The sequence below is a fragment of the Passer montanus genome, unplaced genomic scaffold, assembly GCF_014805655.1.
Source record: "Passer montanus isolate IOZ18808 unplaced genomic scaffold, ASM1480565v1 scaffold41, whole genome shotgun sequence".
Classification (NCBI taxonomy): Eukaryota; Metazoa; Chordata; class Aves; order Passeriformes; family Passeridae; genus Passer; species Passer montanus.
The window spans coordinates 2,236,139-2,260,072 of NW_024368930.1; the positions used below are offsets into that span (position 1 = coordinate 2,236,139).

A 23,934-nucleotide genomic window follows, 5' to 3' on the forward strand; every position below is an offset into this window, starting at 1 on the left:
AACACTCTCGGAACATGATGTGAAAAAGCCAATGTACTAAAGAACAGGGCTACTTAAAACTAGTTCACATGCCATGCCCTTAATTTACTATAATATGAAAAAATTTACCTTAGCTTCTGTTCTAAATGAGGTTCATGATCAGTTCACAGCTCATCTCATTACATTTATATGCATGGCATTACTACATCTGTAATAATGCTAAATGACACAGCTTCCAGCACGAAGAAGAAATTGCCTCCCACTCTCACACAGGAACCACTTCCTACGTGTCCATTAGAAGGCATTAAATTTTGGTGCCAGCACATTCACAATCCCTGAATTATTTGTAGATTAAATAATTCTAAAAACATGTAATGAATCTGCTCTCATGCAATTTAGAAAACTTAGCAGACTTCTAAGATTTCTTCATCATCAAAACATCCTTGTAGTTTGGCTAAGGCACTCTCTCAAGCTGTTACTGAATTCCTGATCCCATTTATCCCTGCAAATGGATTTAACTCCTAAAGCAGCTCACTGCAGAGTCCCACAGGCAGCAGTGGCTGGACTCTCAGCAAAGCACAGACTGAACAACTCTGCATCCTGGATTTCTGCTTACAGAAACTGCACATTAGAGCACACTTCAGTTCTGTCACTGTTCCTGCAGCACTGTCAAACCAAGAGAGATTTTGACTTCAGAAAGTCAAATTATGGAAGGGAAATTGTTATCTAAGAGGTTTATAATAGATACCTTGATAAAGAGTACCCCCAGTGTTACTACATTATACACATTCTGATAAAAGCATGACAAACCTTTCTGACAAATTATAGAGAATGGTCATTATGGAAAAGTCCTTGCCTCACAGGAATTCAAATGCATCTCCTGGTGACATTATACCTACTGCCTCTTCAATAGCTCTCAGCTCAACTCCCAGCTTTCCTCTTACTGATGGTAAACAGTGACTGCAATAACACAAATAACACAAAACCAGAGCAGCACTCTCTGGCTGTAGGAAAATTGCAAATGGAAAATAAGAGTTTATCTGCATAGAGACAGGCTGAGAGATGGAACAGGGGTTCAGACAGAACAGGAATATGGTAGACAAAGTGCGTCAGTAATTTAGGTTTGGTTTTAAATAACACATCTCTGAGCCAGCTGGAATTGGGGCTCACAGCTCCACACCCCACACTCGTGTTTCAGGACTGCAGAACACACTGTTGAGATCTGTGCATTTTTTAGCATTTTTCAGCATGCCTCTTTTCAGTTTATCTTATATTTAGTGTAGACACCAAAACATTTTGAGATGTGTTTGTAAATGTGTGTCTGTGCAGAAGCCTTTCCTTGATCTCTTTCTGAAAGCTGTACCTTCTCCCATTTGTTTTAGTCACAATGAGCAGGACAGAGCTAATGTCTTTTTCTTATAAACAATCTTCACATTAAGGTGTCTCCAGCCTGGCTGCTGGCTCCTTTTTCACTGAGCATATATCATGGGGTGTTTATCATATTGCTCCTTCCTGCTTCCCAACACAACCTCCCACCGAGCTCTGGAGGCAGCAGACAGCCAGGCTGTGCACATACAGCTGCCAGCCCTAATGCTTTCATGCCTCATTAAGTGACCTCCTGCTCTCTTCTGCACTTGCCCAGGATTTTTGGATGTCCAGCAGCAGCCACACATCTGTCACAGGAGAGCAGCTCCGTGGTCTCTGTCCCACAGTGGCTCTGATGGATCTCCCAGACAAACACAGAGTCCCTGAGTAGAGCCCAGAGCTGCCACTGACACCTCCTGTGCTGAGACCAGACTTAACTCCTGGGAATTTTTATTATTCAGAAAGAAAATGGACAAAGTTGTAGTCAGGGCACTGCCATGCCCATATCGTGCGTCTGCTCCGGTGGTGTTGGTGTGTAAAAGGCACAGAAAACACACAGCAAACTGCTTTGGAGCAGTAATAGACACTGAAATTGTGTTCTGAGAAACTATTCTTCTCCAAAGCACTCAGAGAGGGGCTGGATTTATGAAGCAAGAGCTACAGGCAGTGTAAAGCCCTGGAACTGGCAGTGCTGTTGAGACAGAACAGATCATCTCAATAGAAGCAAAGCTCTCAGCCTCTCATCCCCTGAGATCCTCCCTGGAACCCATCTGTTCTGTAGAGCCCTGCACTCGACAGCAGCACTGCACCACGCCGTGCTGTCCTGTGCAGCTCCACTCCAGGCTCCTGAAAGGAAAATTCTTCTTATTTATCGATACAGTTCTCCCATTGTCCTCAGGCCTGTGTGCTCACATGGAAACACAGCGTGCCTGAAGAGGAAAGGCTTTGCAGCTGGGGGAGAGCAGGATTTTATTGCTGGGGCTTGACCTGGGGATGCAGTTTCAGGGATATTCACCCTTCACCCTGCTGTGAGCAGCTTGGTGGCACAGAAAAATGCATTTTTTTCTGCATTTCAGAAAAATGCAGGGATGAAACCCTTGTGACCACAGTAATGAGGGCACCCTCTGCAAGGTGCTGGCAGCTCCCGGCTGTGTCGGGTGGGCATGCACTGGAGGAATGGGATGGCATCCAGAGGGACCTGGGCAAGCTTGAGGTGGGACTGTGCGAACCTGGTGAAGTTCATTCAGCAAGGCCATGTGCAAGGTGCTGCTCTTGTGACAGGACCCAGGGAAGAGCTGGAGCTGTGGAGGGAGGCTTAGGTTGGATATTGGGAAAGGTTCTTCCCCAGAGGTGCTGGGCACTGCCCAGGCTCCCCAGGGAATGGCTGTGCATTCAGACACCGGGATGCCAGGGTGGGATTGCTGGGGTGCCAATTTCCTCTCTCTACATTTGAAGCCATTCCCCCGTGCCCTGTCACTCCAGTTCCTGAGGAAGAATCCCTCTGTTCCTTGGGGATTGTTGGGATGTCCTGTGCAGAGCTCGGAGCTGGACTGGATCATCCCTGTGGGTCCAGCCCAACTCGGGATATTCTGTAGCTCTGTGACCACCTGGAGCGACATGACAAGGGAAATGACTTCAAAATGAAAGAGGGAAGGATTCGACTGAATATTAGGGTGAAATTCTCGGCAGTGAGGACGGGGAGCCCTGGCACAGCTCTGCCGAGAGGAGCCGTGGCTGCCACATCCCTCAGGCGTCCAGTGCCGGGCTGCACACCCGCGCCTCACGAACGCGAACGCTGCGGCTTTAAGGAGGCGGTCGGGGCGTGTGCCCGGCCCGTCATGCCGCTCGGGGGGCCGGGCCGCTGCCGTGTGCCGGCGGTGCCGCCATGTACCGCCTGTGCCGGCTGTCCCCGCTGCTGTCCCCGCTCCGCCTGCCCCGCTCCCCGTGCCCCGCCTGGGCCGCGCTGCCGCCGGGGCCGGGCCCGCGCCGCGCCAGCGCCAAGGTACGTGAGGGCTGAGGGGCCCAGCGTGAGGCGCCCCGTGCCCCGCTCTCACGGCGCTTTTTGGGGGGTGCCTTTCAGGTTTTTTCACCTCCGTCCCCCTCTCCCAGCTCCCATGGGGTCAATAAATCGTGTTTGTCGCGGGTTTCTGGGGGAGCTGGTTCGCGCCTGCTGGCAGTGGGAGCTTTCTGCGGTTTAATGTCCACGGCGTAATTTGCAGCGTGGTTTCTGCTCCTCATTGCGGAGCATCACGGGGTGTTTTAGATGTGTTTTCATGCTTTAAATCGCCTGAATGATGCGAATAAAATCGGCTTTTTAGCTGAAATATTGTCTCGGAGTGACATGGGAATAAGCAGCAGTTTTACTTGCTAAGCTGGATGTTATTACCTACGTGACTGCCTTGGGTACTCCAAATAATATCAGTTGAAATACATTATTTTGTTTCAGTACTGTTCCTGGTGTGTGAGCCCGTGAATACAGGGAAATTGGAATGGGCTTGAAAGATCAGAACAAGCAATTTTTCAGTCCTTGTTATCCATCCTTACGACCGAGAGCTCATAAGCCACAAAAGAAAAATCTAAAGTTTTAAAACTACAAGGATCAGGATAAGCTGAGCCACACAGTTTCCTGTTTCTATATTTGACTTCCTGTCAAAATGAAATACAAAGTAACAGAAATAATTACAAAAGAGTAAAACAGCAAACAAATGTGTGGTTAGGGTTTGGGCGGGTGGTGTGCTTACCTTGGGGGTTGTAAGACTGTCTTGTGTGCTAATTTACAATCTTAGCAAGTCCGATAATTAATCAAGAATATTTTTCTTCGAACTTGTATGCCCTGAAACCACAGTGAGCCAGTGGTGGCAGGCACTTGGTGGCTCTACCTGTCCCGTGGTGGCTGTCACATTGTCACAGCTGCTGCTGAGCTCAGCTGGAAGGAGAGAACTCCTCTAATGTTTCCTGACAATTGCTGACTAATTAGAGACAAATCCTGAGGTTTTTGTGGAAATGTTTTCTTCCTGTCAGTATTTCTTCTCTGGCGAGCATGGGGAGTTTCCAAGGGCTGCCGGCACAGCTTTCCTCCTTTGATTTCTTTTCAGATTGCTTTGGGATATGGTTTTGCATGAACTTATACACTTGAAATGTGCCAAAATAAAAATCTGTCAATGACTTCTGCTGTGACAAAGATTTTCAGTGCAGTTGGGCTGTTGACACCAGCCCTGGCGTGTCCCTGCAGTTGTTGTCTGCACTGTAGCAACAGTTGCTTGTTGCTGTCAACACTCAGTTCTTCCTTTGATCAGCTCAGCATTAAGGGTGATTTATAGGAACTTAAACTTTGCTTCTCTTCCATCAGGGAGCTGTTCTTAAGTGGTACCAGGTGGGCTTCCAGTGCCCCTGGCTGCTTACCCTGGAATGAAAAGGAGTCACTGGGTAAAGCTGAGCAGTGGGTGGAAGCAAATAGCTCTCACACCTCAGCCTCACGGCTCCAGCAGCTGTGTGGGTGTGCCTTGGCACACGCTGGGATCAAATAATCTGGTTTTAATTATGAAACCTGAATTGTGTAAGAATTTACACCAAGACCAGTGCATTCCTTTGGCAGGAATAGGTGGGAGAAGGGAGCTTCTCTGGGCTCTGCCACAGCATCTGATGTGGAAGAGCAGGAGTGAGTTTCTGTCTTCCCAAATCACTCTGTGTGCAAGACACTTCTTTCACCATTTCAGCTAACTGTAATATGATCTTGTGCTTAATACTAACAATACTTTTGTTTTCTTTTTAGGATGCAACTGAACCCCTCAAAAAGACAGCCACTGATCCCAGTGCTGAAAACAAGAAACTCAACAAATCCCAGCAGCTGAAACAAGTTTTTAAAGAATATGGTGCTGTAGGGGTTTCCTTCCATGTTGGAATTTCCTTAGTATCTCTGGGAATCTTCTACCTGGCTGTGTCAAGGTGAGGTTTGTACAGCTGTCTGTCACCTCTAGATAGTGGTGAAAGTAAAATACATTTACCATTGTGCTTATCTCTGACAGGAGACAGGCACATAGTTACCTCCTGAATTTTGAGTATAGATTGGTCCATAAATGGACATTTTTGGTCCATCATGGACACATGGTCACTTTGCACGGGTTCATCAGCAGGGAAAACAGCAGGCACAGCACCACCATAACTGAGCAGGCAGAAAATGTGTTTGTTCTGCAGATATCTTTTGCTCTTGCTTGGTCTGGAGAGATAGAGCCATGCAAAAGTGCTCTGGGGCTTAGAGATAAAGGTATTTTTCTGGGTGTTCAACGCAGTTTGTGCAGTTGAACTGCAGAAAATAACAGCCACTAAAACAGGATTAGAGTGAAAATACAGGAGTCATGTGGGGAATTGTGTGTGTGGTTTGTTGGAACACATGTTACACAAGGTATTCCAGCTGAGGAGACAAGGGAACGTGTTATTACCCCAGACATTCCCTGCTGCTTATTCCTGACTCCAGTGGGAATGTGTGAATGCCTGATTTCTCCTGTTTACTACATTGTGGCACAGGGTGACAACATTTTTTTCCTCCAGGTGTGGTTGAATCCCTGATGTAATCTGCTATGTCTATATTAATATAATTTGGTAGATAATGCCCATTTGAGCTCCTCAACACTTCCTTCCCTTGCTAGATTTTAGATAATTTGTCATTTTCTAACACTAAGCCTAACAGCACATACCTAATTTGGTTTGTGCTTAGGTGATAAGTTTCCCCAAGACACAGAATAGAGTTTAATATAAATTTGTGAAGCTGAAACTCCAACACAGATTCACAGTAACTTTAAGAACCCCTTTGCAGAGAAACTTCATCTCTAAAAGAATCCCTTTGCAGAGAACATTAATCTAAAGGCTGAGTAGAGCCGTGACAGGTGAAACTTTGCAACCAAAACCCCGGCAGTCGATGTTCCTAACCCCAACCTGAAGCGCTGTCTCCTCTCTGCGCAGCGGCGTGGACATGAGCGCGGTGCTGCTGAGGCTGGGCTTCAGCGAGGCCTCTCTGCAGTCGCGGATGGCAGCTGGCACGGGCACCTTCGTGCTGGCCTACGCCGTGCACAAGCTCTTCGCCCCCGTGCGCATCAGCATCACCGTGGTGGCCGTGCCCTTCCTGGTGCGCTACTGCCGCAAGGCCGGCCTCTTCAAACCCCCCGCCTCCAGCCCCTGAGCCTGCCTCCTCTGCTCGTCAGTGCAGCTCTCCAGGTGAAAGGGTTCTGTCAAAGACTCGGCTGGGTTCAGGTCCATCTCATCTTGTGTTTCGTACTTGTTCTTTCGGGTAAATGTCACTGTGAAAATGCTGTCCTTGTCTCCTGTCACTTTTGCCGCTTATTTGTAGGATGAACCTGTTCAAATGGGATCTGGTTTGCATTTCGAGTGGGAATATAAATGCTTGGCAATGACCACAGTTCTGGGTCTTTATAAGCCAGCTTTTGAGCCTTTTTTTTTCCTTTTCAGATCAGAGTCATAGCTTTCATTTATTGCTGCATAGCTGAGAAACTGTGAGATTCTCCTTCTAGCCAAATAAACAGTATCTCACTACATGGGTAGTTCCCTTGACAAGGGTATGTATTGGAATCTAAAGTGGCAGGTGGGTGTTTCTTTAGTTAGAAGATGCTTTTGTTATAGCCCTTCTTACAGTACAACATAGGCAATGAACTGCCTGCAGTTAATTGTTTGCAGTCATAATTGGTTTGGTCACAATAGGTGAAGCACTGTTCTGGAACTATGTGTATTGCTTCCATAGTCCAAGATTGTATTGTTTGAAAATGTGCTGGCTGGGAGCCTGCCTTACTAAAGCCCCTTTGTTTTTAAATGTTTGTAGACTCAGAAGAAAGCCTGAGCCTCTTGAAATCAGTGTAACCACAATTACCCATGTGAACATACTCAAACAGCATCAAGGCAGAGAAGCTGGGAGGTTTTTAATAGTTTGAGATCTGGCTTTGTACTGGAAACACTCCTAAAACCAACTCCAGCTGCTTTCTGCTCCTGTGGTGAAACTCAGATCATCTGCAGCAGAAGTGCAAACATTCCAATTCCCAGCTTCCCAGGAAGAATTCCTGTGCTTTGGGCTGAGACTGGTGAATGTAGCAATGAGGGGGCTTTGCCTTTCCTAGGGGACACTGTGGTGTTAGAATGTAGTTGCAGGTGTGGATATCCACATTCCACCTTCCACTGACCCTGCAGGCTGATCCTAAAACAGATAAATTAGTGTCACACTGGGGTAAGCCTGGGTTTTGGGCTCAGCCTGTGCTGCTCTGAGCCTGAGCAAGAGCTGAGGCTGTGTGGGACCTGCTGCCTGCTCTTTTCCGAGTTCTCTTTGTGCTTGCACTTACCCCAGGGTGGCTCTGACAGATCTGTTCCTACAGAGCTCTGATTTAAATAAAATAACAGGAAAATACCCTGGAATAGCTTTCTAGTTTTGCTAAAATTTAGTGAATAGAGAGGAAGAAAGGGTGGAGTTTTGATAAGAACTGGCTGAGGGAAGAAAGGAGGAGCAAATAACTTCTTGTTATGAGCAGCCTCTTGCCTCCCCTCAGCCAGAACATTAAACTGCACCTTAACTCCTTCCCCCCAACAGAAAGGCCCAGGTTTCATGTGGACCAAGGATAAGACTTCAAAATAACTCTGAGGCAGCTTTGTTTACTTCAATTAGAATAATTTCTGAGAAGGATGTTTTGTCTTAAATGTAATAAAGAAGGAATATTCAACATTTTTTTCAAAATCATATGTAAAATCATATTAAATAATTTAAAACCATAAAATCATTTAAAAGTCATTAGGAGGCACCAGCACTAAACTAGAGTTTTCTTGCTGTAAAGAAACAGCTTCCTATAAATTATGGCCAGAATTCTGATTATGTGGTTGTATAAACTACTGGCAGTTTGTTTAGATGAAGATTTTTGCAAAGTATATTTTAAATTAATTTGAGAATATATTTTGAATTCTGGAGTCCTTGCTTGTAGAAGGATCATTTTTTAAAACTGTTTGTAAAATAGCAAAGTCTTATTCTGAAAAGACAATAAAATTGCTTTCTCTTAGTTTGCTTTAAGTGTTTTCCTGGAAAAGAGTTGGCCTTGATTTTGGTGGCAAGGAGCCTGACCCTTGGTCCAGTTTAAGGAGTGTCTTATAAACATCTGGTGTTGTTACTTGCTGAACATAATCTGAAAGTACTTCTGAGAGAAAGGGCTGGAAAATGCTTGAATAAATTCATTGGAAAAAGGAGAGAGCAGGCCAAGCTGTCAATAAACCCAGCAGTTTAAGTAGCAACACATTTGGTACTTACCTTGCAATCCTAAATTGGGATTGTGGGACGTGAATGACTGTGTGGTACCAGCACTTTGAGCTTCCTTTCTGACAGAGGTGGGAATTATACTTTAGGAATTCACCTCTGGGAGCAGTTCTGCTGAGCCAAGCAGCCACAAGGAACCTCACCCCGCTGGGTGCAGTATAACAAGTCTTTATTTTACAAATTGAGTGCTCACATTTAAAACTAGAGACAAAACCAATCATTTGCCACATCATTTTTAGAACACTTGAAAAAGGCATTCACCTCGCTCAGTTTCAGGTTACACCACAGTAAGACACCCTGAGCAGCCCAGGGAGGGAGGAGCAGGCATCTCCAGGATATTGCACTGTTCCATAATTCAGAAAACTTCCTTGTGGTGGAACAACAAACCATTTTCAGCACAAGAGCTTCACACTTACACCAGCCAACCTGGCCCACATGGAACTGATTCAAGTACATTAAATATTCCACAAGCTCCAGCTAGAGGTCAAATAATTTTATGCTGCAATTCGAGTTTAAGACACCAGCCAACCCAAGGACTTGCATCCCAATTGCCACTAGATTCCCAGACCTGCTTTTCCATTGTAAGCATTACAGTAGTCACAGTACAAGGCTCCTCTGTGCATCCCACGAGTCAGCCTCCTGCAGCTATGTTTTGGATGGGGCAGCACCATCACTCTTCCTGCTGGTGGGAACCTTGGTCGAGTTTGCTGTGATCCAGGGATGGAGAAGGACATCCTTCAGGGGCAGGCGGTGGAAGGGGTTGTGCTTCAGGAGCTTGGAAATTAAATCCCTTGCACCTTCTGTTACAAATGGAGGAAACTTGTATTCCACCTAAGGGAAAAAGGACATTAAGAATCATGCAAATGTTCTTCAGCAATAACCAAAGGGCTGTACTCAACTTCCAAGTTACCCCCTGGAAGTTGTGCCAGCCTTGCAGGCTGTGCACCTTCTGCCTACTGAGATGAGATCAAATCCCTCCATTATAACCCTGAACAAGCTTCTCACTGCTTGTGAAAGTTTTGTATATTCTTGTGTTTGTTTTCATTATGCTTGAAACTTGCTGAAACCTTTCTAGAACTAAAAGCATGACCCAGCTAATCCAGATAAGCACAGGCACTTACCCTGGAAATAGCTCTGTAGGTTTCTTGATAGGTTTTTGTTTCAAAAGGTGGTTTCCCTACAAGGAACTCATAGCACAGAACTCCCAGGCTCCAAATATCCACCTTTTCATCATGTGTCCTTCCCTCAATCATTTCAGGAGGCAGGTAGTCAAGTGTCCCACAGAGAGTTGTTCTCCTGAAGAAAAGTCCCAGTTAATCATTGATTAAGATAATTAGAGGATCTATTTCAAGAGCCAGATAAGATGCTGGCAATAATCTGTACCTCAGCACCACCAGAACAGCTGGGAAAGAAAAGCCAGCAGGACATTTTCTACTTCTCCTGAAGGTCTCAGGAGCCAAGACTGACATTGCAGGGACTTTCTTCACCCCACGTGCTAGAACAAACCTGTTCCTCCCTCCTCAGGCGCAATTTCCCACCCTCTCAGAAATCCCCAATTTCCAGAGTAATGTTTGAGTCCAAGTGCAGGTTTGTCATCTCAGGGACCATAGTAACCCTACACCAACCTTTCTTGGAGTGTCAGCAAGGTCTGAACTAAAAACCAGGACAGCAGCCCTCCTGTCACACCAGTTGCTGTCAGGCCCCTTGTTATAGCAGCATTCTCCCCAGCATTTCAAGAAGCTCCCATGTACCTCCCTTCCACAACTGTGTGACAAAAACTGACACTACAGAAGGATTTCAGTGCACAAGAGACTGAAGTCTCACCTAGAAGATGGAGCATGCACAGACCACCCAAAGTCAGCAATTTTTAACTCTCCATTTGAGCCCAGCAGCAAGTTCTCTGGCTTGATGTCTCTGTGGATCACACGCTTGGAGTGACAGTACGAGAGGGCATCTGCAAGTTCTGTGATGTACTGGGTGCAAAAAGAACAACCTGTAAGCCACAATCTTTCAGATACTGTCACCTGAGTTTATCTGGCTGCAGCACAGCCTTTTTAAGCCATAATTATAGTTTTAAGTTAAAGCAATTATTCCTTAACCCTTGAAGCCTGGCAATAGGGGCTATGCATTGCAACATTAAGCAATTCTGAACACAAATTCCTGCACAGCCCTAAATCTTCCCAATGATTCCCTGCCCAGATGCCCACTGGCAGCTCAAGAATCTCAGTTTCCCCCAGCAGAGTACAGAACTTGATCTGAAGGGCTGGCTCTGTCCTGCAGATATCCCAGACACAGAGGAATGGAACCACCTACAGTAGCAGTTCTTTGCTCATCAAACTTGGTGAGCCTCTGAAGCTCCCTGTAGACCTCCCCACGAGGTGCATGCTCCAGGATCAGGTAGACTCTTGTCACATCATGGAAGTAGCCATATAATCTGAGGATGTTGGGGTGCCTGCAAAGAGATTTCAATGTTCTTCTGAACCAGGTGTTTCTCCAAAACATTTTATTTCCCTGTCCTGCTCCCCCCACCTTTCAAGGCAAGCACAGGAATTTCAGCTCGTCTGTGTTCCTTCAGCTCACAGCAAAGAAATCTTATGATGAAGAAACCTCATGATAATCCAGGTAACTTTGTTTATTTGCATGCAAACAAAGCAGAGTAAATAGTCACTAAACTTTACCTAAGATGAGATTGTATTTCCACTTCTCTTCGTAGTTGATGTTCTACACCAGCCTCCTCAAGCTGTGTTTTAAAGAGCACTTTCAGTGCAAGAATAAATTTGCTCTGTTTTTCACGTGCCAGGTACACATTCCCAAATTTTCCTTTCCCCAGAGGACGACCAATTTCAAAATCATCAAGACACCATTGCCTTCTGCAAGAGGAAAGTTAAAAGCTGGAGGTTTGTGTTGGCTTTGACTCAAATTTACAGTTTATAACATTCCTGTTCAAGAGATGTTTAGTGCTCTAAACTAGATTTTAGTCTTTAAGAAAACATCAAGAGAATAAAGGCATTGAGATTTTTCAAAAGGAAGTTCTGAAATTTATTTTCTTTTTTCCTGAAGCTTTTGCAGACACTACACCAACCACACTGCTACAAAATGAAGACTGGATTGGAGTATCTAAAGGAGCCCAGCTTGGTAAACATCACCAGGGCGTGGCAAAACAACCTGAAGTTGCCATAAACAAATCCAACTTCATCCCAACTTAGACTCCAGCCTCCTGCTCAGCTGAAGGAGGCTTTGTTATCAGGAGTACATCTCGTGACTGGGGCAGCAGCTATCAGTGCTCTCCCATGGGAAGAGCTGCTCTGCATTTAGCCCAAAGTTTTCTTTAGATTACAGCAAGTCCTTGCTCCTGACAGTTACCAGGTCAAAGGCTGCTTTCCTGGTGTCGTGTCTGCACTGTGTGGGGGTCACCAGGCTCCACAGCCAAAGGAGCTCCAGCAGGGCTCAGATGTCTAGAATTCAGGCATAAAACTTACTTTTTAGTCTCTTCACTTTTCTTTTTGGTCTCTTCAGTTTTCTGTTTCGAGGTGCTTTCTGCTTCAGGGTTTTGTGCTGTGTACAGAGAAGGAAATCAGTTTATGAACCAGGCCCATGGGAACACACACAGGAACAAATCTAACCCCTCTGCATCACCTGAAGCAACTTTTAGAATCCATTCAGTGACATTTTAAGCAACATAGCATAGCTGACTGCTGGCAAAGAAACAGCACTGGCAAAAGGCAATTTTAAAAGCTTTCTGAGCTTTCCCCCTCCCTAAAGAAAAGTATCCTTGTGCATGGATCTTGGAAAATCTGTGAGGTCTGAATGCCATTTACATTAACTCCCAGCTGGCTGCTGAGCACCTGGAAGTTTTTAACTTCATACTGGCTCTAATTAGAGATAAATTCACAAGGATGCTGCAGTAACACACCACGTGCTGTTCTTCTGGCTGGGGACACAACCAAGAACTTCCCTCCAGGACCGTCCCTGGGTCAGCAGCAGCTTTGGGAGTATCCTGAGTGTGACAGTGACCACACAAACCACCCTCACCATTACCAGGTGCTGCAGCCTGGGGAGGCTTCTCACTGCTCTTGCTCGCAGCCTGAGGTCTCACAGCAGCCTGCTGGGGCGGCTTGGGCCGGAGCTGCTGCGCTGCCTGGCTGCTGGGCACTTTTTGGGTGGACAGTGCAGGTTTTTGGGGCTGCACGGGCACTCGCTGGGCGAAGTTCGCGGGACACAGAACTCGGGCTGGAGCTCCACTGGTCAGGGAGCGGCTCTGGGCCGAGTGCTGCGACACGGGGACACGCTTGGGGGCATCCCCGATGGGATTGGGGACCTGCAGAGAGAGAGGAGAAGGCGTTAATGGGGCAACAGCACAGCAGAACCGTCACAGCCCCGCTCAGGATGGCAAAACCCCACAAAAGCACTTCAACAGAAACACTAAAAACCATGTATGTAGTTGATTGAGAGGAAATGTTGCTTATGCTGTTCCAAAAGCTTACCAGACCTATTTGGTTTTATATAAAATAGTGAGAAAGTGCCTGTATTTCGAAATAGAAAAAAAATTCAATAAGCAGAGTGATCTTGAGCACTGCTGCATATATGTATCAATAGTGACATTTGCACAGTGCTTGCTTTTAAAAACTACATCTAAAATAATTTGATTATACACACTCACTTTCTCTTTAAGGGCTCTTAAATACTTACAACATGAGGAGGGTTTATACTATCGAATATAAAAATTATATTATTATATCATCTTATATTATTACATTATGTTATGTTATATATAATATAATATGTAATAATATTGAATATATAATACAACATATATATTATTATATTATTTAATATAAGATACGCTAATGTTAACAACAATTTGAAAAATCAGTTCTGGGCTGTTTTCTCTAGGACAAAGCTACTTAAAGATTAACTACAGGTTTCAAACTAGTAATTTATATGCGATAGGGAGAAACAAACCCAAAAAGTAAAAAATAAAAACTTCAACTCCGTAAACCGACCAGAATTGTAATGGCACACTCCCGGGCACCGCTAACAGTGATGCAGCAGAGACAACTGCTCAGGAAGAGGAGCACGAACCGCGCGTCTCACACCTTTACCTTGGCAGCGCGGCCTGGCAACGCGGCGTGGTTCTCCTTCATGTTCCTGTCCATAGCGCCAGAGCGGGAGCGGCCCGTGCGGCTCTGCCCGAGGGCGAGAGGGAGCCAGCGGGGCTCGGCGAGCGGAGCACAGGAGATGTGGGCTCCCTTATCAATGGCCGTTCTTTATCGAAGCGGCCCCGTATCGATGGCCCCGCACCCCACACGCACCGGGCCCGCCGCCTCAGGGCCGCCGGAGCTGTTTGAATTCAAACCGCCGCGCCTTAAATCCCCCTTTAACCCCCCGCCGCCCGCCATTGGCCGCCCTCCCGCGGCCCGCGCACGCTGATTGGCTCCTCCCGCGGGCGGCCCGTCCGCCCATTGGCTGCCGGGCGCGCTCCGCCGCGCCGCGAGGGGCTGCGTAGCGCCGCGCCCCCCCTCCGGCGCGCGCCGCCCGCGCACTTCCCGCCGGCCGAGCCGCCGCTTCCGCTACGCAAATCGCGTAACGCGCCGCGCTCCCACCTGTGGCCGCCGCCGCCTCCGCTCCGGTCCGCGCCCGGGAGCGCCGCCAGGTCAGTCCCGCTCCCGCCAGCCTCCCCCCGAGACACCCGCACCCGCCCCCGAGCCAGGCCGGCCAGCGGCGCTGCGGGACAGCGGGAGCGCGGCCGCTCGGCGAACGCGGCCCGCGAGGAGCGCGGCGTGAGGCGCGGCTGCCCCGGAGCCCGCGGGTCCCCGCGAGCGAGGAAACTCCACTCGGCGCTTGGGGCTCGTGAAGAACTGCGATCCAAGGCAACTTTTCAGTGTCTCCGCGGTGCTGAAAACAAGAGCGAAGGGAGAGCCTGGTTGTGTGTGTCGGTGTTTACAAAGCGGTTCAGGATAGGTAAAAAGAAGATGTCGGGTCGCCGTGTGGCTGCAGCGTGTGACAGACGACAGCTGCCCCGGGGCATGGGCAGCATGGCAGCGCCGCTGCTCGACCCGCGCCCGCTCCGGCTGCCCTTTCTCGAGGCTGACGTGAGTAGCGCTCGGGGACGGGACGGTTCGCGCTGGGGACGGGGCCGCAGCGCCGGCCGCTCCGCTCCATGCTCAGCCCGCGCACGTCGCCGTGTTTGGGATCCGGGGTCTGGCGGAAGCGGCGCTCCGGAGCTTTGCGGCTGCGACACAAAAGAACGGCCGGGCTCCCCCCGCGCCCGCCGGGGGCCGGGCCGGCGCCGCTGCGCCGCCCCTCCGCCCCGGCCCCGCTGCCCCCGGAAGGGGAACGGGGATGGAGCCTGGGGATCCCCGGAAGGGGAGGAATGGGAAGAGCGGCGCCCGGGATCCCCGGAAGGGAGAACGGGAAGCGGGACCCCCGGAAGGGCTGGAACGGGGAGAGCGACCCCCGGGATCCCTGGAGAGGAGAATGGGGAGCGGGACTCCCGGAATGGAGAGGAATGGAGAGAGGGATCCCCGGAATTGAAAGAAGGGACCCCCGGAAGGGGGAACGGGGGGGAGGACCCCGGGATCCCTAGCGCCGGGGAGGGGGGATAGGGATCCGGACCCCCAGAGCGGGGTTGGGTATCGGGGTCCCGAAGCGGGGTCGAGGATCGGGACCCCTAGATCGGGGGTTGGGACCCTCAGATCGGGGCCCCCAAATCGGTGACCGGGACCCGCAGATCGGGGACCCGGTGCGGGAATCGGGGCCCCCAGAGCGGGGATCGGGCCCCCCAGATCGGGGGCCCCCAGAGCGCGGTCGGGACCCCCAGGTCGGGGTGCGGGGTCGGGCCCCCCGCCATCTCCCCTCACCGAGGGAGGGGCGGGGCTCCCCTCGCGTGACGCGGGGGGGCGGGGCGTGGCGCTCACGTGACGCCGCCCCGTTGTGTCGCCCCCCCTCCCCTAAGAGCCGCCTCCCATCGATGTGCGGGCGCTCGATGCAGCAGCCTTCGCGGAGGAGCGTCCTGCGGGCCCGGCCGCCCCCGCCGCTGCCGCCGCCGCCGCTCGATGCGCTCCGCGCTCCCGCCGCCATCTTAGGGGCAGAGCGCGGGCGGCAGAAGGAAGGCTCGGTACGTACCGGGCCGCCCGCCCGCGGGGCTCCGCCGCCGCCCCGAGCGGCGCCCCNNNNGGCTCCGCGGGCACGCGCTGCCCCGGCGCCGCTGCCGCCCGGCCGGGCTGGGGCCCGCCTTTTCATTGACACGGAAAACAGGCGCAACAGGTTTTTCCTCTGCTTTTCCTTCCCTGTCCGCCGCTCTTTTCCTCCCTCTTGCCTCCCCGTTTTCCTCCCTTTTTCCCCCTCTTCTTCCTCTTTTTTCCTTCTCTTTTTTCCTTTTCCCCTGCCTCTTCCTTCCCTTTCTCCTGCCTTTTCCTTCCCTTTCCCCTGTCTTTTCTTTACCCTTTCCTCTTCTTTCTCTCCCTTTTTTCTCCTCTTTCCCCCTCACTTTCCTCTCCCCACCTCTGCTTTCCACCAAAACCACAGCAGTATTTAGTGCCTGCCCTGAGGTTTGTTCCAAGGTTCTGGTGGTTTCATGCAACTCTTGTGTGTGATTTTTGTTCTTCATTCCAGGCCCCCCCAAGGCAGTCCCTGCTCACAATGTATAGGACAAAAGTCAGTTTGAAAGACCGTCAGCAACTTTACAAACTGATAATTAGCCAGCTGCTCTATGATGGATACATCAACATTGCCAATGGCTTGATAAATGAGATCAAACCACAGTCTGTCTGTGCACCCTCTGAACAACTGCTGCACCTAATTAAGTTAGGTAAGCTGGAACCAAAAGCGGACATTAAGGTCTAGTTTCTAATTGCCCAGTGAATTAAGAGGTTGGTGTCACTGCAAAGACAGCTCTGATGCAAAGGTGGTGTCTGGCAATAGCACAGCACTTGGACCTCTGGCTGCAGCCTTTGCTCTCTGGGGTTTGGAAGGGCATTCCTGTTTCAGCACCAACAAACCAGATCCCTGAGTGCTGCCAGTGTTTGAACTCCCCTAAGGACACTCAGGGTGTGTTCTCAAAACATCCCAGTGAACAGGATCACTGAGCCCCAGATCTGAGGGAAAATCTCACCCTCACAGTTGTGCTGACTCCAGAAAGAAATCGTTCCAATCTGGTTGTTTCTGGCAGCATTGGAGAGGGAGCAGGTCCTTCATTGGCAATCTTTGCTGGCTTTATAGATCAGTCCCAGGAAACAGCTGCACACTGTGGGGTCTCAGCAGGGCTGTCACCTGTTCTGTCCCTGTTCTGTCCCTCTGGGAGTGCCACAGTGTGGGGAGAGCAGGGACCCCTGAGCTGGCCAACTCCTGGAAGGGCTCTGGCCGTGGCTCCACGTGTAACTCAGCTGGTTCTGCTGCCTGAGCTGGCTGAGTTCTGAGGGTATAAATCTGAGAAGCTTTGTGTCTGCTTGAAATGCAAATTCTAGATGCCACAGTGTGGGGAGAGCAGGGAACCCCTGAGCTGCCGTTGGAACGAGCTGGCCAGCTCCTGGAAGGGCTCTGGCCGTGGCTCCACGTGTAACTCAGCTGGTTCTGCTGCCTGAGCTGGCTGAGTTCTGAGGGTATAAATCTGAGAAGCTTTGTGTCTGCTTGAAATGCAAATTCTAGACTTGAAATGAGCAGATGAAAGCAGCAGAAAGATCAGCACTGGCTGAAAACTCCTGTGTCTGCCCTGCTGCCACTGCCAGTGCTGAGCTCTGGTCTGCAGCTGCATCTTGGCAATAAAAGTCTGTGAAGTGGGCTTGGAGACCAGCAAGGTTTTTCCCTTGCAGTGCAGGAATAGTTCGGTTTCAGTGCAATAAAATAGGGGAAGAATCAGTGAATGCTTTGGATTTTATACTTTAAAACTCATGTAAGTGTTGGGGCTTGTTGCTCCTCTGTGAAAAGCTCAGGCCTGTGCATGGTCAGTGGCTGATTGTCAGTGAATTTTTCAGCATTCCCAATCCTTGGGGCATTCCCAGAGCACTGATCAGCATTCCCAACCCTCACTGGGGGCATTCCCAGTCCTCACTGGGGGCATTCCCAGTCCTCACTGGGGGAAATCCCAGGGCATTGATCAGCATTCCCAGTCCTCACCGGGGCATTCCCAGGGCATTTTTCAGCATTCCCAGTCTTCACTGGGGGCATTCCCAGAGCACTGATCAGCATTCCCAATCCTCGGGGCATTCCCAGTCCTCACTGGGGCATTCCCAGAGCACTGATCAGCCTTTCCAGTCCTCACTGGGGTATTCCCAGAGCACTGATCAGCATTCCCAGTCCTCACTGGGGATATTCCCAGAGCATTGATCAGCATTCCCAGTCCTCACTGGGGTATTCCCAGAGCATTGATCAGCATTCCCAGTCCTCACTGGGGCACTCCCAGAGCACTGATCAGCATTCCCAGTCCTTGCTGGGAGGAATCCCAGGGCACTGATCAGCATTCCCAGTCCTCACTGGGGCACTCCCAGAGCTCCCGAGGCTCTGTGCCCGCTCCAGCGCAGCCCAGCTCTCCCTCAGCCGAACCTGCTGTGCCAGCTCAGCTCTGCCCCCGGGGCTGCCCTTGCCCACCTTCCCCGGAGCCGCGGCGGGCTCTGGCGAGGGGGCTGCCAGCTGAGTGTCCCCTGCGTGTCCCCAGGCATGGAGAACGACGACAGCGCCGTGCAGTACGCCATCGGCCGCTCGGACACCGTGGCGCCGGGCACCGGCATCGACCTGGAGTTCGACGCCGACGTGCAGACCATGTCCCCCGAGGCGTCCGAGTACGAGACCTGCTACGTGACGTCCCACAAGGGGCCCTGCCGCGTGGCCACCTACAGCAGGGACGGGCAGCTGATAGCCACGGGCTCGGCCGACGCCTCCATCAAAATCCTGGACACCGAGAGGATGCTGGCCAAGAGTGCCATGCCCATTGAGGTGAGGGACTGGGGGTTGTGTCTGTGCAGTGCCCATCGAGGTGAGGGACTGGGGGTTGTGTCTGTGCCATACCCATCGAGGTGAGGGATTGGGGATTGTGTCTGTGCCATACCCATCGAGGTAAGGGATTGTAACCACTCAGAGAATCCTCTTCATGCCATACCCATTAAAATAATGAATTGTAATCAATTGGTATCCTGTCCATGCCGTGCCCATCAAGGTAAGGGATTGTAACCACTCTGGGAATTGTGTCCATGCCATGCCCATTAAAATAATCAATTGTAATCAGTTGGAATCCTGTCCATGCCATGCCCATTGGGACAATGCATTGTAATCACTTTTGGGATCCTGTCCATGCCATGCCCATTGGGGTAATGGATTGTAACCCCTCTGGGAGTTCTCTCCTTGTCGTATCTGTACCTTGTGGCTGCCTCAGTGGGTTGGACTAAATACCTGTCTCAACATATTCCCTACTCCAGCAGCTGCTCATAAAATCCCTTTGAAGGAAGGAGAACCAGGGCAAGGACACTGATGTCACCCCTGGCAGCAGGGAGAGAGCTGAGCCAGGAGTGGCTCCTGCTGGGTGCTGATGGTGGCTGCAATGTCTGAGCACAGTTCACGTTAAACCCACCTGTGGCCTTGCAGCCCCCGTGGCTGTGTTTTCACTGGGTATTTCAGAACTGGGTATTTCACACATTGATTTGCTTTATCTTTCTCCAAGACAGTTATCAGGGGGCAATGAAAAGTGGGATTTTTTTGCACAGACGCCCACCAAATTCTCAGCAGAGAGCTGCAGTTTCAGTGCAGCTTCTCTCAATTCTTCCAGCAGTGTTTTGCTTTGGGCTGTTTATGAAGGTGATGTTTTCTTGCACCAGCTCTCTGCTACTGAAGTAGTTTGTCCTTGAGCCAAGTTGTTTTGACCTTCATGACACAGGGATCTCATTTGTTGACCTATAAAGGGCCTTCAAGGGAACAGATTGTGTGCCTGCTCGTGTCAGAGAGGAGCTGCTGTTCAGCCACTCTGACAAGCCTAAAACCTACTTTTCTTGTCAAAAACCTGCTTTATTTTCCAAGAGCACAGCAACATGTTGAATGTTCTTTGTAGGTCATGATGAATGAGACAGCACAGCAGAACATGGAGAACCACCCAGTGATCCGGACTCTGTACGACCACGTGGACGAAGTGACGTGCTTGGCTTTCCACCCCACAGAACAGATCCTGGCTTCTGGCTCAAGGGACTACACACTGAAATTGTTTGATTATTCAAAACCTTCTGCCAAAAGAGCCTTCAAATACATCCAGGTGAGGTAGTGCTCAGAGCAGGCAGAGCTCAGGTGTCTGAGTGCTGAGGTGGTGTGAGCTGAGCTGTGCCTCAGGGGATCAGGGGGTGCAGGAGCACACAGGTACAGCATGTGCAGACCTTTCAGAGATTGTGTCTTCATTCTGTGCATCATGGACACTTGTATTCAAGTCTAGAACCTGTCAGCTTTTTATTCATTAATCTGAATTAACTTGGAAGTCAGTTCTGTTATCTTTGAGCATTTGGGAATAGGTGATGGTGGGCTTGGGGAGTGTGATATCCTAAAATAAGGGGGCACTGCAGGCTGCTCTAGGACAAAAGCTACAATGCAGCCAGGGGCAGCCTGTAATTTCAATCCCACAGGAGACATTTTCCACTTTGTGCTGATAACTCCAGTAGGTTTTTATCACTTTACCACCACCAGCACCAACCCTTCCAGTTGAGCTTTTCTCCTTCCTCACCCCGCCGCGTGTTTTTATTCCAACAGGAAGCAGAGATGTTACGCTCCATTTCTTTCCACCCTTCTGGGGATTTCATCCTGGTGGGGACCCAGCACCCAACCCTTCGTCTGTACGACATCAACACCTTCCAGTGCTTCGTGTCCTGCAACCCCCAGGACCAGCACACGGACGCCATCTGCTCCGTCAACTACAACGCCAGCGCCAACATGTACGTGACAGGCAGCAAGGATGGCTGCATCAAACTCTGGGATGGGGTCTCCAACCGCTGCATCACCACCTTTGAGAAGGCACACGATGGGGCTGAAGTCTGTTCTGCTATTTTTTCCAAAAATTCCAAGTATATTTTGTCCAGTGGGAAAGACTCTGTGGCTAAACTCTGGGAGATATCCACTGGCCGGACGCTGGTGAAATACACAGGTATGTGGCAGGTGACCTAGACTCCTTCTTTTCCAGGTGCTGAGCTGTGGCAGGGCTGGAAATACTGTCAGAAAATAAGAATTTCTGAAGGCAATGGAGAAGCTGATGCTTTGAGGAAAAATTGCCCAGTATTTTTGAAAATATTTCCATTAGAGCAATTCTGGAAGAGAAGCTGTGATTCTGTGTGTGTATGTTAAAATATTTTAGTCTGAGTAGATTTTGGAGAATTTTCTGACATCATTACTCACTCCGTTGTTCTGGAGGGAAGTTATCACTGAATTTGGGAAAAGTAAGAAGAAACACTTCAGGGCAGTTGATTTAACCATTAACTCTGTGGCTCTGTAGCCATGGAATACTCTGAAATGTACCTGCAGCTGGTTTGTTCCCTTTTTTGTGTATTTTTTCCCAAGGATGCAGTTGTGTGCAAGGTACTCATCCTTGGAGCATGGTGACAGTGCCATGCTTGGATCTCAGCAGGATTTAGGGAATAATGAAGGCTGTGGAAGCTTTGCATGTGACAGCAGCTGTGTGAGAGGCTCTGGGGTCAAGCACTGATGTGCTTAAGCAGTAGGAGCACAGAATATGCTGGCAGTGGTGTGTGGCAGCTTTTGGGGTTTTTGCAGTCCAGCTCTGCTGCTCGTGGCCAGCAGGGAGCAGCACCTTCCCGGGAAACCGTGCAGATCCCAGGGAGGATCTGTGCCCTGCCCTGGCTCTGTGGGAAACACGTTTTACCTGAGGGTATGGCCAGGGGAGCTCATGCAGCAGGAGCTGTGTGAGAAATACACTGAAAAGTCCTCAAGGATTGTCACACTCTGTGGGTTCTCCTCTTGGGGTTCTTTCTCCTTGGTCACAGCTGAAAGCCTCATGCAAAAATACCAGGCAGAAATGCTCTTGGGTAAAGCATTGGACATGGCACAGCTGGAGCAGGTATTCCCTCTGTCCCCTAAGGAATTTTAGCATACATACATGGACAGCAGGAGGAATTTCCCCATGGAAAGGGTGCTCAAGCCTTGGCAGGGGCTGCCCAGGGAGGTTTGGAGGTGTCCAGGGAACACCCAGACATGGCACTCAGTGCTCTGGGCTGGTGACAGGGTGGGGAGGGGGCACAGGCTGGACTCAAACCTTTCTGGTCCTGTGATACAAAAGAATATTTGTTACTGCACCACCTGTTGCTTGTGGAAGTGGTTGGATGTCACTACAGGACACAAAACAACACGACACAGGCTCAGCTGCTCTTTCCAAGGTAAAAAGGGCAGTTTATTTGCTGACTCCAACATTTATAGATTTCTAAAAGTGACAGTGGATTGGAGGGTGAAAGTGCCATCTATCCAATGACACTGGACAAACCAAACATCAGATTTCTTGTCCATAAAAGAATGCAAAACAGTAAGTTATTTGCAGAAAGTGTGTGAGAGTGTTCGTTACAAGAATGTAAATATCAGAAGGCTTAGAAAATCTTTAAAAATCAGGGTGACAGTTGAACAGCAGAGAAAATTGATAGAAAATTGATACTTAGAGGAAATGATTGCTAGGTATGAAAACTTGTCGTTGTGCTGGCTGTGTTTAGGTGCTGGTCTGAGCGGCCGCCAGGTGCACAGGACCCAGGCTGTGTTCAACCACACGGAGGACTACGTGCTGCTGCCAGACGAGAGGACCATCAGCCTGTGCTGCTGGGACTCCAGGACTGCAGAGCGCAGGAACCTGCTGTCCCTGGGCCACAACAGCATCGTGCGCTGCATCGTGCACTCCCCCACCAACCCCGGCTTCATGACCTGCAGCGACGACTACAGGGCCAGGTTCTGGTACAGGAGATCCACCACAGACTGAGGGACTCCCCAGGCAGGGATTTCCCAGCTCCTGCCCCCCCTGGGATGGTGCTGCCTCTGGGGAAGCCGTGCTGGGTGCTTTGGATTCTGTCAGACCTGACAGGAAAATAACAAATATTGAGACTCTTCACCCCACACTAATTTTTTTTATTAGTGTGCGTGGTTTAATTTTTGTAAGTCATCTCTAATTGTACTGAAGGGAGGGGGTGGAGAATGAAATGATCCTGGCAGGAAGGGCTAAGCTTGTCCCCTGCCTGTGAATCACACAGAGATAAAGGGACTGTCCTGCTCACAAGGAGCCAGTTCTGCTCTGTGTTGTGTCTGTGCAATCCCACTGAACTCTGGCAGAGAATAGATCACACAGATCTAATGTATCTGATAGATCACACAGCAGCAGAACTCTGTGTAGAAACTTTAACAAAGCCTTAAGCTGCCTTCAGCCACAATTCATTATTTGTAAAGCTCTGGTTTGTATCTTTCAGTCTGGGGTTTTGATGAATTCTTTGTGGTGTTTTTTGTTCATTGGCCAGGTAGGCCGTCAGTTCTGAGTTGTGCCATAAGAATTCAAACAGGATTTTAAATTGTTCAGATGAATTCAAGAAATGGTCTTCTAGTTCTTGTGTTAAAGTCAGACTTCATCTCATCTTTTGAATTTATCTTAACAAGTGGGACCTCAAAACAATTCCTAATAGTTTTAAGGAATATCCACATTGCAATTGAAATGTGGCAGTGCTGCTGCAGGTGAAAATGAAAATAATTTTGCCTTAGAGACCTTTAATATCCTCTCAAAGAAAGAAACTTGTGCATCTGAATTTTTGTATGTGTACCTCAGAAATGTCACTGTTTCATTTGACTGAGAAATCTTCATCTATGTCTTACACAGCACTTCAATTACATTCTTTTTTAATTAGTCACAAAGCCGGTGCCCATCGTTGAGAAACTGTGCTTAAAATTTCTCTAAGTTGGAAAATTCACTACTTATTCTCCCAGAGATCTGCCTGAGCAGAGTCTTGGACTTGTTTTTTGAGGCCTCCTCGTGCAGAGCTCTTGGGCATCCCAGCTGGGAGGCTTTGGTCAGAGCTCAGCACTTGCCTTTGGGAGGGTTTGTAAATGTGAGGTGGTTCTTGCTGCTGGATTAACTTCCATTACACTGAGGAATTGTCAAGGGCTGGTGAGGGTACAGGTTTTGTCTGTATTTAAATAAAGATTGCCTTTTAAAAAGCTCTTTGATACAGAAAGAAGGAACTGTATTTGTTTTCTGTATAACAAAGGAGAAATGGTCAGATATGGGAGGCTGGGGCTTGGGGACTTGGGAATGATGAATTTGTTGTGTTCCACCTGAATCAGGTACAACTACA

At 49.4% G+C, this 23,934-nt stretch overlaps 3 protein-coding genes across 5 annotated transcripts; 2 read left to right on the forward strand and 1 right to left on the reverse strand.

Annotated features, from left to right (window-relative positions):
• The first annotated feature begins 3,204 nt into the window (after positions 1-3,204).
• On the forward strand, positions 3,205-8,390 carry FAM210B (family with sequence similarity 210 member B). The gene is made up of 3 exons (XM_039719153.1): positions 3,205-3,346; positions 5,117-5,289; positions 6,304-8,390. The coding sequence occupies exons 1-3, from the start codon at positions 3,230-3,232 to the stop codon at positions 6,518-6,520; spliced, it is 507 nt and encodes a 168-aa protein (XP_039575087.1). The 5' UTR covers positions 3,205-3,229; the 3' UTR covers positions 6,521-8,390.
• Positions 6,790-14,147, reverse strand: AURKA (aurora kinase A). Of its 2 annotated transcripts, none has more exons than XM_039719152.1 (8): positions 13,744-14,147; positions 12,680-12,959; positions 12,121-12,196; positions 11,320-11,511; positions 10,955-11,093; positions 10,466-10,614; positions 9,763-9,937; positions 6,790-9,472 (listed from the first exon to the last, which is right to left on the reverse strand). In XM_039719152.1, exons 1-8 carry the CDS (start codon positions 13,795-13,797, stop codon positions 9,287-9,289), a joined length of 1,251 nt encoding a protein of 416 aa, XP_039575086.1. In that variant the 5' UTR covers positions 13,798-14,147; the 3' UTR covers positions 6,790-9,286. The 2 variants fall into 2 exon arrangements, with proteins under 2 accessions (XP_039575086.1, XP_039575084.1); XM_039719150.1 differs by having other exon boundaries at positions 12,674-12,959.
• A 243-nt stretch (positions 14,148-14,390) lies between these two features.
• CSTF1 (cleavage stimulation factor subunit 1) lies at positions 14,391-23,814 on the forward strand. 2 transcript variants are annotated; one of them, XM_039719148.1, is made up of 7 exons: positions 14,392-14,733; positions 15,597-15,758; positions 16,256-16,451; positions 18,294-18,571; positions 19,677-19,874; positions 20,360-20,750; positions 22,318-23,814. In XM_039719148.1, exons 1-7 carry the CDS (start codon positions 14,614-14,616, stop codon positions 22,575-22,577), a joined length of 1,605 nt encoding a protein of 534 aa, XP_039575082.1. In that variant the 5' UTR covers positions 14,392-14,613; the 3' UTR covers positions 22,578-23,814. The 2 variants fall into 2 exon arrangements, with proteins under 2 accessions (XP_039575083.1, XP_039575082.1); XM_039719149.1 differs by lacking the exon at positions 15,597-15,758 and having other exon boundaries at positions 14,391-14,733.
• The last annotated feature ends 120 nt before the right edge of the window (positions 23,815-23,934 follow it).